Raw genomic sequence first — 20,883 nt, 5'->3', positions numbered from 1 at the left:
AGTTATGTGCTATTTTTCTTTCATGTAGTTCCATCTTCCTCTCATCCCCTCATGTGGGAGCCAAATCATTTTTGATGCAAGTTGCCAGTGTGTCTCAGTTTTGTGTTCTTCACATATATAAAAAATTGCTTTAGACTGTTAATAAATTATTTTGCTTTTGTTTACTTGTATCCTAATTCATATTAACACATCCTTTTTTAATAGTTTGCTTGAAAGTGGATTTGCTTTCTGGAAGCATATAAAAAAAAACCCACAAAAATCATCACTTAATGGTTACCTAAGTCTAAATACACATACTGCACTTCCTTTGTGTTCTTTGTCTATTTTTCTGTTTTCATTGCTAGGCAAAAGATTTTTTTTTACATTTATTCATTTTACAAACAGTAAGTATAAAGTTTTCTAGATCACGAGTTCTTCACCTGAGGGTCAGGTACACCATCCCTTTTAATGGTAGGGTGTCCTGAATTTTTTCTTTTCTCCCTGTTGTAACACAGGAAGATGGTATGGAAAAGATGCAAAGCACTGACCCTGACAAATGCTCAATCACACTAAACAATGCCAGTTATGCTGTAATCTTTTCTAACAAGTTTTACAAAAACCCTATATTCACCAAACAGAATTTCAAATGTACCTCTATGTCAAGCATCCAATTGACAAATGGGTCCCTACTTCAGGTAGCATGATCTTCAGAGAAGAAACCACTTATCTATACTTAACCCACAATACAAAATTCCAAATTAAATGCATTTAAACCTGCAGTCAAATGAATGTATTGTGGAATAGGTCTTAGTACACTTTTTACAGCTCTCCCAAGCTTAACAGAGATAATCTCTCTGCTTTTTGTCAACCATTATCTTTTCCTTGAATTCTGAAGTGTTTTTAAGAAGAGTCAATTGGATATAAAAGGTAGGTTGGAGAGTGAATAAAACATGTTATTTCACTACATTACAAAAAAAGGCTTTGACTTTTATCTTAAAGTAGTAAGTAGTGAATACTGGCAGATATCGAGTATAATAGTGATAGGTGTTTTTTGAACACTGAAAAGGAAGTTTTGTGGCCCATCTTCATTGGCTGAGTACCTGTGAGCTTCTTAGGGGATGGACCTAACATACATCAGAGATGAAAGAGTCCTTAGTTTGTCAGAGACTCCACATCAATTTACTACCCAAGAGCAGAAAGAGGAACATGCTCCTCTGAAACCTTGAGCGCATACCAAAAATCAGGAATGTTTGGTTTCTTGGACACTAGATGTTAAAAATGCATTGTTCGGTTTTTCCTTTTGGGAGACTATGAAGGAGCTCATGAAGAGTGCCTAGGGGATTTCAGAGCACAAGTCCCATTTGTACACTTAAATTACAGTGGCACTTTTGAAATTTTTCCTCTATAAACCTTAGATACAGAAAACTGAGAAAGACTAATTAATCCAACACCTAAACTGAGATCCAATATGCAAAAGTAAAATGGCTGCACCAAAATAATGGCAGAGATGAAGCACAGAATTAAATTTTAGACTTACGTTTCTCATCATCAGCATGTACTAGAGATGCTGCTCTTGACAAAACATCCAATGGAGTCTCCATTCCTGGCAGGATCCTATAATATAAAAGAGCCAGGTTTTCTAAGAGTTTCATAAAATTATGTTTATAAGAGGTGAGAAGTTGCTTTGTCATTAGATAACAAATCTAACTCCCTATAAACACACACACACACACACACACAAACACCACCATATAAACTACTGTAAGACAAGGAAAAGGAAACATCACTTTCAGAAACATTATACCATCACATATAGAATAAATAAGGCTGGCTTCAATTATATATTAACACCAGGGAACAGCCACCATTTTATTAAGATGAACACAATCATGAAGACAGATGCCTTTTACTTCAAGATGCCTCTGCTCAGGGAATCTCAGTTCCATCCCTGGGAGGTAGGCGGCTATAATTATCTCCCTTTGACAGATGGAGAATTTGAGGTACAGAAAAATTAAGTGACTTACTTGCCCAACATCAAACCAAGTTTGTAGCAGAACTGAAATAACCCACAGTCTCCTGAATCCTATTCCTGTGCTTTACCCACAAGATCATCCTTTCACACATCAAGTCCAGATGTGACTGCATTTCAGTACTGGGGAATTGATATGCACATCTATGCTTTGGGTGGAACTTGTCTCTCTCTGTCCCTTTCTCTCGCCCAAACCCTCTCTTCTTTTATCCTTTCTACTGTGATCTTTTAAAAGTCATACAACCAAACAAGCAACCTAGTATCTAAACAGTCCGTCATCCCGCCTGTTGGGCATTTATGCAAGTGTCAGGTTCTGCAGAAGAGCGAAATACTTTATGACTGAAAAAAAATCAAAAAGGAACTGGAGAAAAGAACCAAGGAAGTCAGATGCTTGCTGCCCTCTGAATATTAAGTTCACACTGGATTGGTTTTTGTGGCCCTTATAACTTTTCTTCCTCCCGCTGCCTTCCTCCCACCCCAGTCAACCGCAACATAAAGCAACATTCAAAGATGCAATTTGTTTGAAGACGGGAAAAAAGTCAGTATGCCCAATCACTTACAGAAGAGTGACTCCACTGACATCAACAGAGTTAGACCCCTAATTCACACTTGTCCAAGTGAAAGACAAACCCATCCAAAGATGGAAAGCCACCAAGACATTTTTATTCTATCAAAGGTATTTTTTTTAAAAAAAGTCAACTACCAATTAATATTGAGAATATGCACAGTTGTATAATCAAATCTGAATTTTTGTATTTCCCTGTGTGGCTGTTACTTTCATAAATATACACTGATATAAATCTTCAGAGCACAAGCCAACATTTAGCATATGGGGATTAGGAAAGAAACTTTCCTTAACTGCCTTCTAAAGAGTTTCTTGCCCCTGGATAGATGGACCTCTGGTCTGACCCGGTATGGCAATTCTTATATTCTTTTAAAAGGTAAAATTCAAAATTCCCAAGCTTAATCTGAAAATTCCTTGTGGAAGGGACATACGTACTTTATAGGTACTGCGATGTACCTGCCTAGCACAACTGTGAGCACTGTAAAATAATATTTCTAGATACACACAAATTAACACAGTCCATCCAACAGAAATACCATGCAAAAACCTGTTAATGTTTCACTTTTAAATAACTTAATATTAAAAGTGTCTTCAAAACTGAAAAAGAAAGTTTCAATATAAATAAAACACACGAGATATGAAAGAGAAGACTAATATGTGATTGTATGTGTACACTATGAAATTAGGTCGATTTTATACAGTCGACTGTGTATGTCCCCACTAAGCGCATTAAGTCAGCGGAATGCTTCCTCAATACCGTGGCCAGCGGAGCGGTGCACTGTGGGTAGCTATCCCACAGTTCCTGCAGTCTCCGCTGCCCATTGGAATTCTGGGGTAAGCTCCCAATGCCTGATGGGGCAAAAACATTGTCACGGGTGGTTTTGGGTAAATGTCGTCAGTACATGTCCCCTCCCTCCCACCCTACCTCCATGAAAGCAAAGGCAGATAATCGTTTTGCGCCTTTTTTCCTGGGTTACCCGTGCACATGCCTCAGCTCACCGCTGCTGTTGTGAGCATTGTAAACACCTTGCGCATTATCCTGCAGTATGTGCAGAACCTGGCTAAGAGACACCAGCACAAGGACGATTGGGAGGAGGACATGGACACAGACGTTCCTGAAAGCACGGGCTGTGGCAATTGGGACATCATGGCGGCACTAGAGCTGGTTGATAGAGTGGAACGCCGATTCTGGGCCTGGCAAACAAGCATAGTGTTGAGGGTATGGGATGATTCACAGTGGCTGCGAAACTTTCGCATGCGTAAGGCCACTTTCCTTGAACTTTGTGAGTTGCTTTCCCCCCAACCTTAAGCGCAGGAATACCAAGATGAGAGCTGTCCTGACAGTTGAGAAGCAAGTGGTGATAGCCCTGTGGAAGCTTCCAAAGCCTGACTGCTACCAGTCAGTCGGGAATCAATTTGGAGTGGGCAAATCTACTGTGGAGACTGCTGTGATCCAAGTAGCCAATGCAATCACTGATGTTGTTATCAAGGGTAGTGACTCTGGGAAATGTGCAGGTCATAGTAGATGGCTTTGCTGCAATGGGGTTCCCTAACTGTGGTGGGGCGACAGACGGAACACATAGCTCTATCTTGGCACCAGACCACCTCGCCAACCAATACGTAAACCGCAAGGGGTATTTCTCAATGGTGCTGCAAGCACTGGTGGATCACAAGAGACATTTCACCGACATCAATGTGGGATGGCCGGGAAAGATGTATGATGCTCGCATATTTAGGAACTCCAGGCTGTTCGAGCAGCTGCAAGAAGGGACTTACTTCCCAGATCAGAAAATTACCGTTGGGGATGTTGAAATGTCAGTTGTTATCCTTGGGGACCCAGCCTACCCCTTTCTCATGAAGCTGTACACAGGCAGCCTGGACAGTAGTAAGGAGCTGTTCAACTATAGGCTGAGCAAGTGCGGAATGGCGGTAGAATGTGCTTTTGGATGTTTAAAAGCTCGCTGGCACTGTTTGCTGACTAGGTTAGACCTCAGCGCAACCAACATTCCCATTGTTGTTGCTGCTTGCTGTGTGCTCCATAATATGTGAGAGTAAGGGGGAAGACATTTATGGCAAGGTGGGAAACTGAGGCAAATTGCCTAGTGGCCAATTTTGAGCAGCCAGACACCAGGGCGATTAGAAAAGCACAGGTAGGTGCGCTGCGCATCAGAGAGGCTTTGAAAACCAGTTTCATGATTGGCCAGGCTATGGTGTGACAGTTGCGTGTGTGTTTCTCCTTGCTGCAAACCCTCCCCCTTTGTTGATTTTAATTCCCTGTAAGCCAACCACCCTCCCCCCTTCAATCACAGCTGGCAAAGGAAATAAAGTCACTATTGTTTCTTTATTAATTAAAAAAAAAAGTGAGATAACTGACAAGGTAGCCCGGGTGGGGTAGGGTGGGGGAGGAGGGAAAGAAAAGGCCACATTGCTCATTGTAGCCACACTACAAATCAAAACTGTTTGAATGACAGCCTTCTGTGCTTGGGCCATCCTCTGGAGTGGAGTGGCTGGGTGCCAGAAGCCTCCCCCCTCCCCCCCCCGTGTTCTTGGGCATCTGGGTGAGGAGGATATGGAACTTCAGGAGGAGGGCAGGCGGTTATACAATGGATGCAACGGGGGGGGGGTGTGCTCTTGTTGGCTTTCCTGCAGCTCCACCAGATGCCTCATCATGTCCATTTGCTCCCCCATTAGCCTCAGCATCGCCTCCTGCCTATGCTCTTCATGCTCACTTACTGCTTTCCTGGCCTCTGCCACTGAATGCCTCAATGCATTAAGCTGTGCCCTATCAGTGAGGGAGGACTGCATGAGCTCGGAAAACATGTCATCGTGAGTGCGTTTTTTTCACCTTCTAATCTGCGATAACCTCAGGGATGGAGATGATAAAGGGAGCACAGAAACAGTCTACGCTCTACGATTCTGGGGGGACTGCATGGTCACCTGTGCTGCTGAGTTCACCACGCTGACCAAACAGGAAATGAAATTCAAAAGCTCCCGGGGCTTTTCCTGTGTACCTGGCTAGTGCATCGGTGTACAAAGTGCTGTCCAAAGTGGTCAAATTAGAGCACTCTCGGATAGCTCCCGGAGGCCAATACTGTCGAATTGCGTCTGCATTACCCCAAATTTCGACCCAGCAAGGTTGATTTTAGCGCTACTCCCCTCACCAGGGAGGAGTACAGAAGTCAATTTTAAGAGTCCTTTAGGTCAACAGAACGGGATTGGTTGTGTAGACACAATCATTTTTAAATCGACCTACTGTGGCTAAATTCTACCTAACCCTGTAGTGTAGACCAGGGCTTAGACAGTTATCAATTAAAAGAGTTCATTCACAAGCCAGCGGTAGCTAACAGGTCCGTTTTTAATAAGAGGGCAGGCAGCAGTGCTAAGTAAACAAAAGGACAGTAAAAAGCTCAAGCTGTTAACAATTCCTATTGATTTTTCAAAAAGCAGAGTGTGATCCCATTACAAGAATCCTTTTATTTTAAAATATCATTTCCAATCCTGACCAAAGCAGGGTGGTGGCAGCAGGCGAAATCTCAAACACATGTATACAGGCTTAACAACAAACATATGTTTGGGGACTAGTTTTCCCTGACTTTACTAATAAATCCCTCTGCTCTCCCACTCCCTGCCTAAATAATGTCAAAGACTATAAAAACTAACCTAAAGTTTTTAAAGCATTAAGGGAAGGAGTGGGGAGGAAAACGCTTTCTGTTGTAAATTTTAAAACCTCTAGTATGTATTTTCAATGGAAGATTCAGAGTCCCTTCCTGCCCCCATTAATTTCACAGGAAAAAGGAAAACATCTGAAAACAACTAAGTACACTAGTTTAAAAATGATGAAATGGATTCTCATCCTCTAAATTACAGAGGTTCTCAAATTGTGATCCGTGGACCACCAGTGGTCTGAGAGCTCCATTCAGGTGGTCCACGGATAGTTCCCTCTAAGGTGCATGCCTGAGTCGCTGCACAGGATAGAATGAAAGGCCATGCGCAGGCATGGCTCCACTAATTAGGTGCCTGGATCCTGGAAAAGACGCACATATAAGGCGAGGTGGTGGCCTTGGTGGGAATAAGGGGAGGGGGAGTGGGGTGAGCAGAGAGGATGGGGGGAATTTGGGACACGCAGGGCTGTGGCCACCAGAGAAAGAGACGACATTCCCCAGCTTGGGGGCTGCTGCAGTGGGGGGAGAGACCCTCCTCCTTCCCAGTCCCAGCTTGGGGTCTGCCACAGCGGGGGAGAGAGGGAGAGACCCCTCTCCTTCCCAGCTTGGGGGCTGCCGCAGCAGGGAAGAGAGGGAGAGACCCCTCTCCTTCCCAGCTTGGGGGCTGCCGCAGCGGGGGAGAGAGGGCACATCCATTGCATTAGAAAGATAAGACTACTGATATTAAAATAAGAGTTGTGTGCTTTTATTTGTAGAACAAAATAACGTTAATTATAATTACGGTTTTTTTATCCAAAGCGCTTTACAATAGTTAGCTAATGGTACAAACAACGTTTGGAAAGATCATTAAGTGGTTCACCAAGACCCTCAGCAATTTTCAAGTGGTCCACGAAAAAAAGTTTAAGAACCACTACTCTCGAATCATGTGCAAACAAAACATGAAAAGCATAAAATTTTGCCTGAGTCCATAAAAACAGCTGACTTGTTAAATTTGAATAAGAAAACCTAGCAGGGAACATTTATCAACAGTTTTTAGTTCTGGAAAATTTATCTTCAGTAGAACTTTCCCTGTATCATAACACAGACCTTCCCACCTCCACCACACCTCTCTAGTGTCACAGCTTTCACCTCTCCTCTCTATCTCTCGGACTCCATGGGGCCTGTCATAAATATAAAGGGAAGGGTAAACCCCTTTGAAATCCCTCCTGGCCAGGGGAAAGCTCCTCTCACCTGTAAAGGGTTAAGAAGCTAAAGGTAACCTCGCTGGCACCTGACCAAAATGACCAATGAGGAGACAAGATACTTTCAAAAGCTGGGAGGAGGGAGAGAAACAAAGGGTCTGTGTCTGTCTGTAGTCGTCTTGGCCAGGGATAGACCAGGAATGGAGTCTTAGAACTTTTAGTAAGTAATCTAGCTAGGTATGTGTTAGATTATGATTTCTTTAAATGGCTGAGAAAAGAATTGTGCTGAATAGAATAACTATTTCTGTCTGTGTATCTTTTTTGTAACTTAAGGTTTTGCCTAGAGGGGTTCTCTATGTTTTTGAATCTAATTACCCTGTAAGATATCTACCATCCTGATTTTACAGGGGGGATTTCTTTATTTCTATTTACTTCTATTTTTTATTAAAAGTCTTCTTGTAAAACACTGAATGCTTTTTCATTGTTCTCAGATCCAAGGGTTTGGGTCTGTGGTCACCTATGCAAATTGGTGAGGCTTTTTATCCAACATTTCCCAGGAAAGGGGGGGTGCAAGTGTTGGGAGGATTGTTCATTGTTCTTAAGATCCAAGGGTCTGGGTCTGTAGTCACCTAGGCAAATTGGTGAGGCTTTTTACCAAACCTTGTCCAGGAAGTGGGGTGCAGGGTTTTGGGAAGTATTTTGGGGGGGGAAGGAGGCGTCCAAACAGCTCTTCCCCAGTAACCAGTATTAGTTTGGTGGTGGTAGCGGCCAGTCCAAGGATAACGGGTGTAATATTTTGTACCTTGGGGAAGTTTTGACCTAAGCTGGTAAAGATAAGCTTAGGAGGTTTTTCATGCAGGTCCCCACATCTGTACCCTAGAGTTCAGAGTGGGGGAGGAACCTTGACAGGGCCCATCTTTTTCTTACCTCTTTATTCCCATTGGATTACTAAAAGTACCACTTCATCTGCCTCCTGACATGTTGTTTGTGGGCCTGAGCACCCAATGCCCGCCCCCCTCTCCCCCACAACGCAGTCAAAAATCATATTGACAAAGTTATAGAACTATAATTGCCAATTAATATACTATGTGGATGTATAAAAGTGATAGTTAAAAGCCTCTAAATGCAAACCTGTGTACTAAATTTGAAGGAAAAAAAACTTGAATCCTCTATTAAGCCTTTAGCAAAAGAAGTGTTCATTTTTCTCTCTCGTTTTGATAGTGCAGGCGATATTATGAATAATTTGATATTGAAAGTACAGTTTGCTTTTAATTTTTCAGTAACTTTCAAGACATTGGCATGGCAGACGCTCAGCCCGTTTCTGGAACATACTTTTAGTAAGGTTATTAACTGGGGACACAAATCCAAATTGAGGGAAGGTAACAGGAACCTGGTATTGATTCTGTTCAGGATATTAGATATTTTAAAAACATACAGCTTTCAGCAAAACTGTGTTTAGTACATTACTATCTTGAGTATCTCTCAAAGTTTATTTCATAGGTGAGACCTACAGAAGCGATAAAAATAAATAAATAAAATCAGAAATGCATTTTGCGAAAGTTAATATTATACTATACTAATGTTACGTCCATTAGAAAAGGGGAACTTCTTTAATGGGATACTCTTAGTATTGAGATCTGCAGACTTTCAACATTAGCATGGTTAAATGTGTCTGGATTGTCCACATAAATTTTAGAAACTTACTTGAAAATTATCTAGATAAAGCCATACATTTACAGAGTATTTTATAAAGAGAGCAAGGCATGCTTCTTGTCGCAAACATCTCAGTCTAAAGACAGACAAGACAAGACAAGACAAGACAAGACGACATGGGCCCATTGTTCAGGAAAGGAAAACAGTACAGATTACTGATAAGAACAAGCAAGGTATTGAAAGGAATCCTTCCAGCTAGTACCTTTCATTCCACATGTAGTCAAAAAGTAGAAGTTTGAAAGCTCAGGGTGAGGCAGCTCCCCTGGCTTGACGTGGTTTCCATCATATATGTTTGGTTTAATGGCTCTCAGCAACCTCACTATAAAAACTGTTCCAGCGCCACTGCCTTATTATGAAATTTATTGCTAAAACGTTCTTACTATTTTTGCTGTTTTGGTGAAAGATCCAAACCGCAGTAAGATTTAAAGGGACACAATCACCTTAATAACATTTCTGTCTGAATTTTATCCTTTGTACCTACTACTGATCTAAGTAACAACTAAGATTATTGTAACAAATAGATTAGAACAGAAATAGATATCTTCCCCCCTACCCCCACTAGTTTACTCATCACACTTCGGCAGTACTTTTGTACATAGTCAATTTCTCTCTTTCTGCTCTGTCAATCTGTGTGTCTCAATTACACAGCAAAAGGGAAAAAACACTTTGATAGATATAAAAAAAAGTGTGATTGTAAAACTATAAAAATTAGCAAGTTGACTCAGGACCATATGTAAAGCTACTTTCAAGGTTTTATATAAATCAGCTAGGACTTCATGACAATGACCCACACATCACATTACATTCAAACTTCAGAGTTTAAACTGCACATTCCTCAGATTTAGAATTTGTATTCATCCATATGGCACTCACTGGTAAATAATCTGACTAAAGTACCATGGTTGTTAAATGTAAAAGATAAAGTGTCTGAGGTTTCACAGGATTCCAAATTCTTCATAATGAAGGAGCTGTGGAATTCAGTAGACAGGTTCCGAGACTTTTTCAAGGCTACATCACCAGTTAGGGCCTGGTTCTCATTCACTTCTCACAGTGACCTGAATTACTACCATCTTTTTGGCTGAATGCATGCTTAAAGAATTTTAGTGGCCTATGTGAAATGAGTTGGTGATCTCTGCGGAGCCTAATGTAATGGATAACAATGAGATATCACTTTTACTGAGAGTTTGTTTTGAGAAACCAAAGAGCAAATGGGCATGGAAACCTTAAATACTACCCTCTTTCCTCCCAGAGATGGTCCCCCCAAGTCAAGGTTGAGACACGTTGGTACATTCCTACATTCAGTGGGAAACATTTTTTTGAATGTTGTTTTCTCTCAATGTCAGATGGATCAATACATTTTCAGCACACAAACACACTTTTCTGGAAGTGGAAGATACAACTAAGTATGCTTTTCCTATGATTTTTTTTCATAAATGCAGTAAATTTGGTTTTAGAAATGTTCAGCAATAAATTGGGTATCCACGTGAATCATACATGAATGATTCAGATTCCATAGCAAATCTCTCTCAATTTAAATATTTAATAAAACTGAATGGGTAATAACCGATGACTGATTTTAGGCCAATAAATTTCCCATTTTCCTTGCATTTTTTCCCACTACAATATTTATCATCTCTCCCCCTCTTCCAACACTAATCAATGCCATGATAGATTAAACTATTATTACAGCACATAAACAATTAAAAGACCAAGTTAAACAAGACAGAATTGTTGATACTTTGATCAATCTAATGAATCCATCAGACACATCAATTTCTGGGAGTAAGCAGTGGCTCCTTGTAAGTCATCTTGGTGGGTAAATATCTCATGTAAAATATTAGGATCAAGTCTGTTTTTTTACAATGTACACTACCATTTTTGGTGCTTGAACAAAAATAAATATACAGACAACCACCTTTTGACAATGGGTGTTCCAGATTATAGACTGGACCTTCTAACCTGGTATTCATGTGGTCATTGGATAGATACCTGAGACCCGCTTGGTTCTTTGCAAGTTAAATAATGTAAAATTAGAAGATGAGAGTTGGAAATTTTAATAACTAACATATATAATGCTTGTGCTAGTGTTGGACCATACTAAAGAAGTTCTGTATTAAAATCACAAATGAGTTTGATTCCCCATAATTAGTAATACCCTGGAATTTAAACTAAGAGATCTCTTGGTTTTTGGTACTGTTTCTCTCCCTCTATGTGTGAAACTTGCAAGCTGCTAATTGCATTAGTACATTCTAAGACAGAGTCTGTTCTTCAAAGCAATACTCTGTAACAACAGAAACAGCACCCAGAGACTCCCCGCCCTTTTGTTGTATTCATCTCGCTTTGTTAACAATTGTGATTAAAATAGAGATAGAGGATGTATGTGGATGGATGCTTGGTGTGGATAATAACTGAATGATCAGGGAGGTGCCAGCCTAAGAATCCAGTGTCCATCGGCTGAAGAAGGCGTCAAGTGGAAATAACCAGAGGACGCCCGGAGGGCAGACTGGAATCCACCCAACAGCCTCAAGAATGGGAGAACCAAAGAACAAGATAACATCTGGCAGCATGGAGCCGTCAGGAATGTGCCATCTGCTGATTGATTCAGCAACAGCATGATGAAGCAATTCCCATAGACTGGCATAGGAAGAAATTGCTATAAAAATGGACTCTAGAAAGTGAGAACTTTGGGGTCTGATTCTGCAAACCAACTTCCAGGAGCATCAGATGAGCATCTGACAAGGCCCTGCTCCCTCCTCATGTCCAGGCCACAGGGCCAGTGGCTTGGCATGAGCAACTCTAAGGCTGGTAACTATGATTCTTGTCTTTAAGCTTTTCAACTTGTCTTGTATCATTTTCTTCTTTTGATGTGCACAATCCCCCTTTAATAAAGTAACCTTTTTAAAAGGAAACTATTAGGAACTATGTTTGAAGTATAAGCCAACAAAAACAATGTAATTCAAAGTAAAGCTGAAATTCCATTCTTATAGTTATAGTCCTGTTTTTGGAAGATACCGCAGCTCACTTTCTGTAACATAATACACTGATCTGACACCTGCAATATATAGTGACAATAAGGTGAATTTAAAAACCTTTTCTTTGTAGGGAACTTTCAACTTTATCAGAAAGCAATCTACTTAGCCTGTCCATTTTTTCCCAAATGTATTTTATTTGCTATTTATCAAAGGTATGCATGTTTAAAGAAGAAAGTCCTCCCACCTTCAGAGCCCTGCTTTTCTTATTTGATCCTACAACACAGTCTGAAAGGCCTGAGTACACTAAGAAATTCACCAAGCTCTACCAGCTCTCTATTAGCCATGCTTGAAACTATTTGGGCTCACCTACACTACCAGTTAAACTGCTTTCAGGACCACTTCAACGAAACTCAAAGCATGCCTACACTATCGGCACTATAACAGCACACTTGTTTTAGTTTAGCGCCGTAGCGTAGATGCTTCCTCCATCGACTGAAGGGATTTTTCCACTGATGTAAGTAATCCACTATTCTGAGCACTGACCTAGCCACACGTACACGGGAGGTTAGGTTGGCTTAATCTATGCCCTGACTGATGTAGCTAAGCTGATCTACATTTTAAGAATAGATCAGGGCTCAGTGCTGAGAACCGCTGACATCATCTGGTCAATTTCCTTAGGTAGATGGATGTATGGTCTACTGAGTGCTTAACAGAATCAGATCCAGAATGTTGCATTTATGACCTCCAACATTTTCCATGCCAACAGACTGATCCCAAATGCAGGTTTTGGATTTAATTAATGGATTGATCAAGAAGAAAAGCTAGGATGAAAAAAAAACTTATTGACGACAAATTTCCTCAATAGCAGACAAACAGGAAAATATAGGCCAAGAAAATTTGTAGAGAAATGTTCTCATCTAAGTTATAGATTTTAAGACTAGAAGGACCATTAAGGCCAGATTTTATAGATTCTAGGGCCAAAGAGGTCACTAATCTAATCTCCTGCATAATAAAGACAGGCCACAGAATTTCATCCCGAGCTTCCCATGTCTACAGTTTCCTGTACTTTGAGTGAGACTCTTTAATCTCACACTCTCACTTTAAAGATAGAGGCAGACAGTTAAAGTGTAGGTCTACTCAAAAAAGTTACTTTGTAAAACCAAAGAAAACAAGCTCCTTCTTACTTAGTGATACCTGTTTACTTTAGTGGAAGCAGGGGGGAAAAATCACTTTTTCCCTGCTTCTTACACCTGTCCACCTTCTAAAGCCAACACAGCTAAAGTAAGCTGGATTTTGTATCAATAGAAAAAAGTTACTAAATTCCCATCAGCTATACATGTGAAAGCTCACTGAATGCAACAGGGTTGCCCAGGTATCACTGAAATCATAGTTTAGCCAGTGGAACATTATTACTTCCAATTATGCCTGAGGAGAACAAATTCAGTATGATGCCAATCACAGGCTGAGTTCACACAACTGGGAAATAGAGAGAAATCTCTATAAATGGAATATATTTTATACAGAGTCACTTAGATTTAAACAATGAATCCAAAAAGCATTCTTACAGACTTACTTTTCAATATAGAACCACATTTTACGGAAGAAATTTCAGGGCTTGTCTGCAAGGGAAAGTTATACCTCTAAGTTTCATAGCAAAGTTTAAATCAAGGTGTGAATTAAGCTGGCCAAGTATAGCTATATGAATGTAACTCCCATGTGAACACTCTTATTCCAGAATAAGAGCATTGAAAATGATAGTTAGACTGGTACAGATATATTGATATAATTGTATCAGTATAACTAGTGAAACTTCCGCATGTATGTAAGCCTTCACCCTGTGTCAACTCAAATATTAATTTAAAATGATGGGGACCAACAGTTTGCAGGGCAAAATTTGGATCTCCAACCACTTCCACATAGACTGGCAGAGCATGAGAGCATTGTAGAAATAGTACAATCATTCCAAGAGATGGATGTTGGAAGGGGTATGAAAAAAAATCACTTTGCATCCCCTTAGTAACACTCCTGCCTGACTCAGGAGTGGCACTGATGGCCTGCAGAAGAAGTTCCATCCATCCCCTCGTCTGCAAGGAGGTGTCAGTCCTATATGGAACTGAGGGCTAGTCTACACTCGCAATGTTAAAGCGCTGCTCCCAGTGCTGGTGCACAGTCTATACAGATGCTTTACAGCGCTGAAATTTGCTACACTCGGGGGGGTATTTTTTCACACCCCTTAGCGAGAAAGTTGCAGCCCTGTAAAGTGCCAGTGTAGACAAGCTCTGAGAGGTATGGGACATCAGAGGGAAGATGAGGGGATCACAGAAAACCCACCTTCTGAAATAGGGTGGCGAGTTTTCCTTCCCACCCTCACTAGGATTTAGTAACTAGGATTACTAATAGCATGACTGGTCCTAATAAATTCTGCAAAGTGATCTGCTTAGAAGTGAGGCAGGTTTGCTTGGCATTCCCCCCTCAGAATCCAGCATTCCACCACGCTGCCAATTTCCCTGATGATGGAATCATCTGAAATCACTTTGTTTGAGAAACTAAACTTAGGTTTTCAATGCCAGATGGAATCAATGCATTCTCTTCCCATTACACCACAAGCATTACACAGTAGCACAAGAACGCCAACACAAGAACAGAGAAAGGATGAGCGTCCCTTCCACATGCACGCTACATGGAGCTTGCCGTGCTACAATCCCCAAGTTAGGTCCTTGGTACCAAGGGAGAGCTCTGGCCAACCTTCTCAGTATGTTGCATGACTGCCAGGGAGCCCAGGAGATATTCTGTGCTAGGAAATCCCCCACACCACAGCACATGCAGGAAGCTCAAAGCTTCCCCAGCTCACATTTCCTCAGGACTATACAGAGGAGGAGTCTGTGGGATGCAGAAGAGAGGTGGCTGCAGTCAGTGCCCGCAGTAATACAGCCATGCTCCCTTGGCCCCCATAGCAAGGCAAAGACATGGACACTACCCAAGTATTTGCACTGCACTCATCACTGGAGTAGCTGAAGGCTCATGGGCCAGGGAAGGGGTCACAAAAGGCAGCCAAGGGCCCAGGACAAAAGGAGGGATGTGGCAGAGTCGGGCGTGGGGAGCCAGAGACACAGGGCAGGTGTAGCCCGGGGTGCGAGAAGGCCCAGGGGGCCCAGGGCAGGCACAGCCGGAGCGGAGCGAAGTCAGGAATTGGGGGGCCGGAAGCAAAGGGGGACAGGAAGGCCAGCCTAGGGCACAGCCCAAGCCAGCCCCGAGCACCCCCCCCCTCCAGGTCCAAGGGCTCCTCTGGTGCAGCCACGGAGGAACCAAGGCACCAGCCGAACCGGCCTCCTCGGGCACCTGCACCCTCTACACTTACCCCCACGCGCGCCGGGACCCAGCAAGGCTCTAACCCTGCGGCGACGGACCTGAGGCCACGGGCCCTGGCCAAGCCGCTCCCGGGGCCAGATCGCACCGCCCGCCGCTGCGGCAGCCTCCCTCTCCCCTCCCGCCCAAGCGGCTCACTCACCAGTGTGCAGCGCGCACCCCACGCGGCAGGGCGGGCGGCTGCTCCCCCCCCCCACAGCGCCGCGGCGGGACACGCACCGTGGCCGGGGCTCCAACAAGTGCCAGGCTCAGCGCGCAGCGGGGCTCCGGCTGCAGGAGGAGCCAAGGGCGTGGGGGGGGGGGGTTGTTTGTTTACAGACCCAAACAAGGCGAGTCCGGCAAGGGAGCTGGCGCTGCAAGAGCCCCGGCCCGGCCTCCCCCAGCGCCACTCGCTGCACTGGGTAGCCAAGGGAAAAATCCTAGGCACGGCGGAATTCTCTTCCTAGCAGGTGGGGAGAGCCGGGCCGCCCCATTGGCTGAGCCAGCCCATGAGATCAGCATAGATTAGGATAATGAGACCCTGACATCACATCCTCAGCAGGTAGAGAAAAAAAACAACACACCCACACACACAGGGAAAGGAGAGGGAAATCCCCCCTCCTCCAGGGAGGAGGCAGGCAGGGAAATCCAAGCAGGGCTGAAGGTGGGAGGAGCCCTGGGCTGCTGCTTTACACACAAAAGCAGCCTTGCTATGTTTGGCGAGCTCCAACGGTTCACAGCACTGTTTTCAATGCAACGTGCTGTTGTGGGAGGGGTTGGAGCGGGCTTTGAGTCGTGCAACTGCTGGAATGAAGGCTAGGATTCCTGGGGGCGGGGGGAGAATCTCTGCTCTTTAGATTACGCTTGTACTTGGGTGTTTCACAGGCAGAGGGAAGGAGGGATTTTACAAAGGATGTTAAAGACTGTATTAAGTATCAGAGGGGTAACCGTGTTAGTCTGTATCCACAAAAACAACGAGGAGTCCGGTGGCACCTTAAAAACTAACAGATTTATTTGAGCATAAGCGTTTGTGTGTAAAAAAAACCACTTCTTCAGATGCATGGAGTGAAAACTACAGAGCTTGTGATTTGTAAATAAAATATATATTCTATCATTTTCACTCCATGCATCTGAAGAAGTGTTTTGTTTTTGTTTTTTGTTTTTACACACACAAACGCTTATGCTCAAAGAATGCATTTTCATCTGCCCTTTTGTTAGGCAACAGATCCTAAGCACTAGGAAAGAAAGCTGAGATTTCATTGTCTTGTACTTTATGACAAACATTAGAAATATATTTTTCATTTTGCAAATGACGAAGCAGAGAAAAAACAGTCTGTTAAAGCAGAGATTCCCTATTGATTAAAAGTGTCAAAGTTTGACTCAGACTAACAATTTATCAGACCACTCTGTTTTATTAGCAAAGCTGCTCTGCTAATACATTTAGAAGTGACCCCCCCCCCAATGGGGCTTGTGTCTCTTAATTTATACAGCTTGCTGGAGAACAAGTTACAGAGAAGTTACAGACAAAAGAAGAAAAAGATTTTAGTCACCACCCTTCGAGATCCCTGAGACCAGTCACGTATCTTCAATTACCTGCCACCCTTAACAATCTCCTTTAACAGCTTCCAGTTAACTTAACTAATTGCCCTTCACACCTTTCATTCTGATGCCTGCTTCTTAAAGGTGCTGGCTCTATCTTAATTGCTTCTCCATTCAAAAGCTAACTGTCCCTACGTGTGCTCCCTCAGATACTTTGTAACATGTTTTGGCATGCCCTCTCATATACAATGTATCCAGCATGTCCCCTTATACGAGGTTATACTTATACAATGTTACACTTCCACAATCCCCCCTTTTGGTCAAGGCTATGCCCATAACCAATGACTTACTGGATTCCATACATCAATCGTTTTTTTTTTTCCATTACTTTCACTAGTGACATTTAACAACATTAGATTAGCACTCTGGTTAGGGGTAACCTGATGGATGGTGTGTCTTGTGCAGTTTTGGATACAACAAGAAATCAATTGAAAATTTACGAAGGAGGAATAGTATCCCCCAAAGGGCACAGGATGATTTTCACTGGGAGAAGAGGTAGCATTCACATGACATTTGTAGATGGTGCTGTTTTTCTCAGGGAGGCTGTAGGGGGAGCAAGAGATTGAATCTTTGGTTTGGTCCCAGGTTGAGAGGAAGTTTATCTTTCCATACCCGGTTCACCATTCTCCAACCTTGTTTGAATAGTCCCATACACCATGGGACACGATGTATTGGAGACAGCTGCTCCTCCCTAGATTCAGCCCTGTCCCATTACACACCCAACACCAGTGGCCCTTTCCTTTCACCACACTTATATGTTTAGGAACATATGTTTTTCCCAGCCCCCAAGTGTCATTTTCCTTCCATGTCCTTTTAAGTGGATAGGGTTTTCCAGCAAGCTCTGAGGAATTCAAAGGGATTGCCATGATGGGGATACTAGCTTGTGAGTGAGCTGGGATGTGGCTGCAGACCCAACAATTAGAAATATTCAGGATCTGGGCTATCTGCACCTGTTGTTGGATGAAAGAATTGTCACTGTCGCTCTGGATTCCCCAGACCCTCAGGACACAGTAGCTGAGGATTAAGCTTCTCAAAGGACACATGTTGGAATCAGGACCCTTTCTGGTTCCGACAACCCCTTTCGAGGGAACCGCAGTCACGGTTTTACGTCCACCAGGCAGCAGGCGCTAGGCTCACTACTGCTTCTTGTTTGTTGGGTCCTGCTGTCTGCTTACCCTCTGCTTCTGGCAACCCTTACGAGAGCGCAGATTGTAAGGTATTGCAGGCTGTTCCTCTTTGTCTTCTGGGGTTGAAGCTGGTTCTGTGTGGTCTTGCAGAGGTGCTTGGTCCTCTTGAGGTGGCGCTGGCTTACACTGTGAGGTGTGGATCCATGCAGCGATGCCGGATAATTTCACTGCTGTCTGGATGGTGAGCAGTACCTGGTATGGACCCTTCCACCGGGGTTCCAAGGCGTGCTTCCGAAGGTGGTGCCGCAGGTAGACCCAATCACCAGGCTCAAGAGTGTGACAGGCAGCAGAGGTGGGTTCCGTCGGCCAAGCTGCTCGCACCTGCGAATGGAAGGAGCTCACAGCTTGCATTAATCCTTTGCAGTACTGGAGGAGCGTGCTGTGAGTTAGGTTTAGGTCTGGGGCTGGGGTAATAGTAGCCATTGTTTGCATAGGGCGTCCCATGATGATTTCAAATGGACTCAATTTGTGTCTCTGGGATGGGGATGACCGAATTTCCATAAGGGCCAGTGGTAAAGCAGCTGGCCAGTTTAACCCTGTGGAACTACAGATTTTTGCCAGCTTATTTTTAAGCACATCATTTCACCTTTCAACTGCCCCTGCACTCTGTGGATGATAAGGGCAGTGCAACAGGTGGGTGACATGTAATACCTGGTTTAGATGTTGAACAATTTTTCCAGTAAAATGTGTTCCCCGGTCACTAGACAAAGTGGCAGGAATTCCCTTGGTAGGAATAATGTGGTTTAACAGACATTTTGCAATGGACAATGAATCAGCTTTGCGACAGGGAAAGGCTTCAATCCAACCCGAAAACAGACATATTATAACTAAAATGAATTCATATTTCTGACACTTTGGCATTTGTACAAAATCAAGTTGCCAGTGTAGGAAAGGTGCTTGAGGCAAACCCTGGAACCCTTGTGTTACTTTTACAGATTTGCCTACATTGTGGCTTTGACAAGTAACACAAGCGGCACAGTGGCGGGTTGCAAAGGAGCTGAAATGGGGAGCCCACCACCCCGCCTTACTCATAGCAGAGACCATCCCCTCCTTGCCGACATGTGAAACACCATGTAGCAGGGCGGCTAGAGACGGGTAGAGTGAGAGGGGGGCTACAAAGGTACCGGTGGGCAATCGCCAAAGGGAATCAGAATGCAAAGAGCAACCCAAAGCACTCCAGGAGTCTTTCTCTGTTTCTGGGGCAGAATCCTGGAGCTGAGCGAGATGAGACAGGGATGGTGGCATTACAGAGACAGAGAGGGGACCAAGAAACACTTCTGGTGAAGGTTTTATAGTGGTGGCATGTTTTGCAGCAGCATCAGCAAGTGCATTACCATTTGCCACCTCGGTGTCTGCCACTGAGTGGCCAGTACACTTAACAATTGCCAAGGCAGACGGTAGTAAAACTGCATACAGGAGGGTGGCAATATAGGAGCCATTCTTGATAGGGGTACCAGTAGAGGTAAGAAAACCTCGAGCCTGCCAGAGGGTGCCAAAGTCATGCACAACCCCAAAGGCATACCGAGAATCAGTAAAAATAGTGGCAGAGAGCCCCTCGGCTAGCAAGCAGGCATGGGTTAGAGCAATCAGTTCAGCCACCTGGGCAGAGGTCACAGAGGGTAAGGGCACAGCTTCTATGGTCTCAGAGAGGGAGACCACAGCATACCCTGCAAGAAGGTGGCCTTGGTCATTTCTATAATAGGACCCATCAGTGAATAATACCAGGTCAGAGTTAGGGAGAGGTACATCTGAAAGGTCGGGGCGCGGGACAGTGATAGCGGAGACTGTTGCAAGGCAGTCATGGGGTTCACCATCACTAGATAAAGGAAGGAGGGTAGCAGGGTTTAACCGGGAGCAGCGCTTAATAGTGATATGTGAGGCTGAAAGCAGCAAAAGTTCATACCTAGTGAGGCGAGCAGAGGAGAGGTGAGCAGTGTTGCGTTGCAGAAGGAGAGTTTCCACAGAATGGGGAACCATGAGAGTGAGAGGAGACCGGAGGACAAGGGACTCAGACATCTCGACCAGGCGCACTGCAGCAGCTACAGCGTGTAGGCAAGGGGGTAAACCCTGGGCTACAGGGTCCAAGGTTGCAGAAAAATAAGCCACCGGGCGATTTCTGTCACCGTGCTCCTGAGTAAGAACCCTGAGGGCACAAACAGATTGTTCGTGACAGAAAAGGGTAAAAGGCTTGTCATAGCTAGGTAACCCTAAGGCAGGGGCAGAGGCTAAATTCTGCTTAAGGGAGATGAAAGCAGCATTTGCTTCAAGTGGCCATGGCATGGGGTTAGGTACAGAGGATCGAGTGAGTTCTTGGAGTGGTTTAGCCAGAGAAGCATATTGGGGAATCCATTGCCTACAGAACCCTGTCATGCCAAAGAATTTTCTGACCTGGCGTGGAGAGCAAGGCTGGGGAAAGCTAAGGATGGCTTGTACCCGGGCTGGATAGAGTGTACAGGAGCCCTGGGAGAGAAGGAAGCCTAGGTATGTGACAGAGGTTTGGCAGAGCTGCAATTTTGTGCGAGAAGCCTTATGACCCTTGTTTGCTAAAGCTGTGAAAAGTGTTAGTGAATCAGTTTCTGAGGCAGACAGAGAGGGGGAGCACAGGAGTAAATCGTCCACATATTGGATCAGTGTGGATCCTGATGGAAAAA

The 20,883-nt window shown here is 43.8% G+C and overlaps 1 protein-coding gene across 3 annotated transcripts in view; it reads right to left on the bottom strand.

Moving 5' to 3' along the window:
• Window positions 1–15,835, bottom strand: part of VGLL4 (vestigial like family member 4) — a 161,732-nt gene extending 145,897 nt beyond the window's left edge. The window contains exons 1-2 of one of the 3 annotated variants that reach the window (XM_084633728.1): window positions 15,610–15,835; window positions 1,517–1,593 (exon numbers count right to left, since the gene is read on the bottom strand). In XM_084633728.1, the coding sequence (XP_084489854.1) occupies window positions 1,517–1,580 (64 nt within the window). In that variant the 5' untranslated portion in view covers window positions 1,581–1,593; window positions 15,610–15,835. Of the gene's footprint in view, window positions 1–1,516; window positions 1,594–15,459; window positions 15,477–15,609 lie in introns of those variants that run through there. The other 2 variants (XM_084633729.1, XM_084633730.1) reach the window with 2 other exon arrangements.
• Between the last annotated feature and the right edge of the window lie 5,048 nt (window positions 15,836–20,883).

This window comes from Lepidochelys olivacea (assembly GCF_965140295.1).
Source record: "Lepidochelys olivacea isolate rLepOli2 genome assembly, chromosome: 7".
NCBI lineage: Eukaryota > Metazoa > Chordata > Testudines > Cheloniidae > Lepidochelys > Lepidochelys olivacea.
The sequence above is the reverse complement of the archived record's forward strand: the minus strand, read 5'-3'. Positions and strand labels throughout refer to the sequence as shown.